Here is a 5,578-nt window from a genome sequence, read left to right as displayed (position 1 = left end):
CACTATGCCTCCACTTGTGTCTCCGTCAATGTGCCGATTTTGGTTACAGTCGATCAGTTCGACTGGGTGCCATTACTGCCATTACGGAGGAAAAGGAAAAAAAATATAAGAACCTTGCAGTAGTTGGGTCCCTACGCAACTTCAGTGCTTGGCCTTGTAAAAAGCAGCCATAATAGACTATCCTTTTGAGCATTTGGTGTAGAGGAACAAAACACATAGTTTGAGGATTATTTACCTCTTTTCCCTGTGATTTACATCACACACCGTCCTTGATTAACAATAAAATAAATTAATTTGCAGAAGGCCTTTGCTTACATACAGTATATATACTGCTTTTGCTATTGCTTTGGTTATCTTGAATAAATACCATGATGGCCCGCTACTTGGATACTCTTAACAATACATAGATTGGTAAAGTCCTCACAATGTACAATGTTTTCAAAATAAAATGATGATATTGGAGGTTTCTGCAATAAGTATAATGTAACATCCCCGTGAGAATTCACCTACCGATCCACCATTTAGGAGATGAAATAAGAAATAGCCTCAGAAAAATCTAAGACATGTCATCAAATATCTCCAACATTATTTTCTGCTTTCTAAATATGTTGAAAATTACATGCCATCTAGCAAATTCAAGTAGCTCCAGTTTTCTCCTATTCACCCCAAGCCAAAATTCAAATCCAACAATGGATCTTAGAAGTCTATAGCTCACTTCCAAACTTGTTTTACAGTTATTTTTTCTTCTGTTAAAACTGACAATCACAGTAAAATTCTCTGTTGAAAAGAAAATGCTGCGTCATTTTTGGCTGGATGAACGTTTGGACCCCTTAGATTTTTTCTTTTGCTCTTCTTCCTTTTCCTGCTGCTCCTTCTCTCTCTTTTTCTCCTCCCTGGCTTCCTTGTACTTCCAGACAGGTGGCTCCAGGTAGCCCTTCTGAATTTTCTTCTTTTTCTCTTTCTTTGGAGTGGGCTCCCCAGATTTTGTCACTTCAATCTTAGGAATACAGCCTGAGGGGAAGATGCTGTTCCTGTGTGCCATGCTGCGGGAAATGAAGCTTTTCATGCCGCCAGATGACATGCTTTCCCTGCAATCTGAGTCCTGGCAGCAGGAGGTCAGAGATACAGAGGTAGCTGAGACAGCAGTGGGAGAAGCTGAGGTGATAAAGCCATTACTGTGGGACACTGTGCTCTCCTCCAACTCCTTGCTGCTGTGCCTTTCAAGCAGTTCAGGAACAGCAAAGCGTCGCTTGCCAATCTCTGGGGGGCTGGTGGGACAAAGTGGACGGCAGCCAGTGGCTATCAGGGGGCTTTGGATGCTTGTAGTCATCCGTACCATGTGGTCCATGACTCCATTGTCTTGGGGGTCCTGAGGGAATCTGAAAGTAAGGCTGTCTTTTAAGCGTTGCCTCAGCTTCTGACTGGCTGTTTTGGTGGCAGTGGCCTTTGCTACCAGTTCCCTCAGCTCAGGCCACTCAAGAATGTAGCTTTCACAGAACTGCTCAGCGATAGGATGAGCCTGCAGGCGGCGTAGTCTACTCAGAGTCTCAAACCTTCCTGTCCGAAGGGCCCAATCCCTTAGGCCTCTCCTCTGGACCAGGTCCATTGCGTTCATATTGGCACCTGTACATGAAAAGGGGAGAAAAATAGCAGAAAGCAGTGAAAACAAGGAAACAAACTAATACGTATTGGATGATGAAGGACCTTAGGAAATCATTTCCTCCCTAAACTCAGTCAAGTTACCCCACCAAGTGGTTGCTTTTGGAGCACAGATCATTGAGTAGATGTGTGGCATGACTCAGCCAGAAAAAAATCAGGCCATTTCACAGCATGGTGAAATAGGATATAAATTGCAGTTTGGTGAAAACAATATACTACATAAGGTCAAAGACCCTTACACTTGCTCAATTGCTTTCCGGATGTTATAATTCAGTTTAACCCATTATCAGAGGAATTCTATTTCAATAACTATGACAATCCAATTAGTGAATAATCAAGGCTTTAAAACAAATCCAACAACACCAGACATATATTTATGTTCAACACATGGCTCAAGTTTGCCCATAAATACAACTAGATTATGGATTAATTTTGTCAATCTGTCTCTGACATAATTGAATTTAATAGAATAGAATGTGGGTGGAATTTTTATAGCACTACCCTAAATGTGTCCCTGCTCAGTTTATACAGGACTAATCCCTGCAGCCCAGAAGAGAACCAGATTAGTTCACAGATCAGATGTCCCGGTTTACTCTGTATATCACATGTATATAACATTAGCAGTTTTTTGGTCAGTCTTTTCCTAGATATGTTCGTGAATTGAACACAATAAATGTTATTCCTGCAACCTAACTCTTTTCTCCTGAACCATTAGATATTTACCCTGGGTGAAGGTCTGCATGAGTTTAAGAATCTAGGATGATTGCCTTTGAGTAAATCTATTGTCCTTGTGCGCACACACACACAAGATGTTCCTCCTATCTGAATTTATTTTCAACGTTTATAGGAGGTCTTATGCACCATAAACTTACCATGCATCAGCAGGGCAGACACACACTCTTCTCTGCCCTGCAGGCCTGCCTTGATGAGGGCAGTGAAGCCACGGGGATCCCTGACCTCAGTGTCCACACCAGTGTAGTAGTTAAGGATATAGTTCAAAATGGTGATGAAGCCTTGATTGAAAAAAAAACAAAAAAATTATGTTAATAGGGTAGGATTCAATTAAGACTAGATGTCGATTTTATGTGCTATACAGGATGTCTTCAAACATACCTGCCTGGGCAGCAATCATGAGGGCAGTATTGCCATCACTGTCTTGGTGGTTGATGTCTATTAATGGACATACATGCAGCACGGTGACAATATCTACGAAACCCTTACTCACAGCCAACATCAGTCCATTCTGAAAGGGAGCAAGGTAGAAATAAATTGACCTTCATTAAACTTTAAGTTTACCTGTACATATATTTTTTCTTTTTACAGAAATATAGATTTCTTATGTTGCGACATAGTCCTTTTTCTTGTGTGATAAATAGGAAAATGAATTCTTTCTCACCCTTCCATTGATGTCCAGCTCGATGGCCTCTTCTTTAGTGACTCCTCTCTCCAGGATCCTGCACAGGGATGCGGGATCATTCCTGGCACAGGCCTCGTACAGTGTTTTAGGTGGCTGTGTGTGCTTTTCATCCCTTTCATAGTTGGGAAGCACAGAGTCATCAGAAAGCACACTCCATGAGTCAGAATCGTCAAGGAGGATCTCCGAGTCGTCAGAGGGGCCTGCGCCCAGGTGGGGGTCATCATTTGCAGTGGCCATTGGACCCCCCCCACCCAGCTGGGATCACACCTGGGTGTCAGGTCTGCTGTGCACCACCCACATCTTGAATAGAAAAATATAAAGTCTTCTTATAATGGACACAAAATTAACACATTTTAATCTTCTTTGTTTTTTCCACATTTTCCCCTCAGCCATGTGACAGCCATGCACTACCTCTGAATTCATAGTAGGGGATTGGGAAAATATATTTGTACAGAACAACGGCTTTTGTTTTGTGCCCTTATTTTAGGGACATGTGTGATTTCTTCTCCTCAAAATAAACATCTTAATCTAGTTCATGTATGACTGCAAGACTAATAAACACTGGCAGCCTTTAAAGGTAGCGTGTTAAATAGATCTTGTGACAGGAAAAGGCCCTCTCCATTAGACATGATGCTCAAAGAGGATGAGGAGCTTTACCTCGCTTCAGGCCTCCTGTCAGAGCGGCTGATCCGTAAGTCTGTGATTTACAAGATAGTTAAGCTGCCTATATAACATGCTTTTTGTCATTGTATGGTCACTGACTCAGCCCAATGGAATAGAGGAGAATGGGCAGGTATTATGACTCTGAGGGTGAACAAATAATGTCACTATATTTAAGCTAACTGAAACTCACAAATGTATTAAAAAGGTGCAAGACATGTATACATATTTACAAATAAATAATAGGCACAGTAATGATCAAGAAACACTGTACATCTGCAGAAGCTCAGTCTGTGAAAGTAATGTGAATGAAGCCATAGTAGGAGGAGTGTACTGGGTTGAGAAAGGCCATATGCTGCCGGAAGCAATGGGAGGCCAGGCTAGTGACAGCATCTGTCATGGTGTGTCAACCGTGCAACACTGCTCTGCAGTTCAAGTACACTGGGGTATCCAGTGGTTTACAATTTGTGTTTTTCTGTGTATAAATCAACAAACTGTACAAAAAACACTCATATAATTTGTTGTGATTTGTTTATGTGGAGTGTATCTTGAAACCAGGGAAACCAGTTCAGACTTAGGATGAAATAGACTTAATTATTCTTAATGTTTTGACAGAGCTGCAGATGAGAGTGAGAACTTGATTGCTTTAATATGTGTCTGTGCATCAGCGATGAATTTATAGTGGAAAACACTGTCAGATCCTTCAGAGCGATTGAAGGTTTAATTCCTCAAACTGCCTTGGCCCTGCATACATCATTAAACCATATACACACAAGGCACAAATTCACAAAGATAGTTGTTGGCACAGAATTTGCTTTGGATCTGATGACAATCATATGCTCGTGCTAAGTTATTTGAGTAACAGCATCGTTTGGATAAGAGCTCGTTAAGTGCCAGATACAACTGCTCAACTCCTTTAATCTCACAAGCATATGTTTCTGTTTCAGCATTGTGTCACACGGAAAAATGAAGATTAGGATCACAGAAACCTTTTCTTTCTCTTCCTCCTTCTGCACAAACATAGAAATCTCCTACTTTTACTCTGCTATTGTGGCCTACACTTCCTGCTGAGCAACACCCTGCAATCTGGTCGAACTCCTTCCTCTAAATCCTAAATATGAGCTGTCTCTGTTGCCTCTCTAAACTGTGGAGGGAGGATGTAAAAAAAAACAAAGAAAAGACAAAAACCAACCATTTGTGCTGGAGCAAAAATAAAAACAAATCTTAGAACAAATAGTAATAGTCAAAGTCTCACCCTAAATCAATCCAGGGATTGTTGGTCCTCTTCTCTTTTTTCTCTCTTTTTGAACTTGTTCTTTGTGGTTAAAACATCCTCATTTATTGGACTTCCACTCTTCCTGTTTGCTCTTGGTGGTAACTGGTTAAGTTTAAATTTCCCAAACTGACTCCAGCTCTAGCCTCCCCCCTCCCTCCATCTCTCATACTAGCCAGTTAGGTTGCCTCATCAGCCAGCAATCCGTCCAGGTCCCAACATAGACTCTGCTGTCCTAAATCAGGCAACATGCTCTCTCCCTCTCATCCTGATTACAGAAGATTTAAGGATTAAGAGAAAGAAACAGACAGCAGCCAACCTTGCTCCCCTTACAGTCTGTTGAGTTAGTCTGCTCTCTCTTTCTCCTCTCTCTCACTTGTCTCCGCAGCTCTCTCAGAATCTCGCCATCCACAGCTCTCTGCCGCCCTTCTGTTGTGTCACAGCAAACCTCTCCAACTGTCCAAATAAGTGCTGTGACTGAATCATGGAAGCTATGGCTCTCAAATCTGCTGTGCTGCTGAGGACCCACTGCCTGAGTAATTTCAGTGTGTCTGTGTGATGGGAGACAG

At 41.8% G+C, this 5,578-nt stretch overlaps 1 protein-coding gene across 1 annotated transcript; it reads right to left on the bottom strand.

Moving 5' to 3' along the window:
- Positions 1–799: 799 nt before the first annotated feature.
- Positions 800–3,313, bottom strand: ankrd33aa (ankyrin repeat domain 33Aa). Its single transcript, XM_040153656.1, has 4 exons — positions 3,056–3,313; positions 2,773–2,902; positions 2,532–2,672; positions 800–1,623 (listed from the first exon to the last, which is right to left on the bottom strand). The coding sequence occupies exons 1-4, from the start codon at positions 3,311–3,313 to the stop codon at positions 800–802; spliced, it is 1,353 nt and encodes a 450-aa protein (XP_040009590.1).
- Positions 3,314–5,578: the final 2,265 nt, after the last annotated feature.

This window comes from Xiphias gladius, chromosome 18 (genome assembly GCF_016859285.1).
Source record: "Xiphias gladius isolate SHS-SW01 ecotype Sanya breed wild chromosome 18, ASM1685928v1, whole genome shotgun sequence".
In the NCBI taxonomy this organism is placed as follows: domain Eukaryota; kingdom Metazoa; phylum Chordata; class Actinopteri; order Istiophoriformes; family Xiphiidae; genus Xiphias; species Xiphias gladius.
The sequence above is the reverse complement of the archived record's forward strand: the minus strand, read 5'-3'. Positions and strand labels throughout refer to the sequence as shown.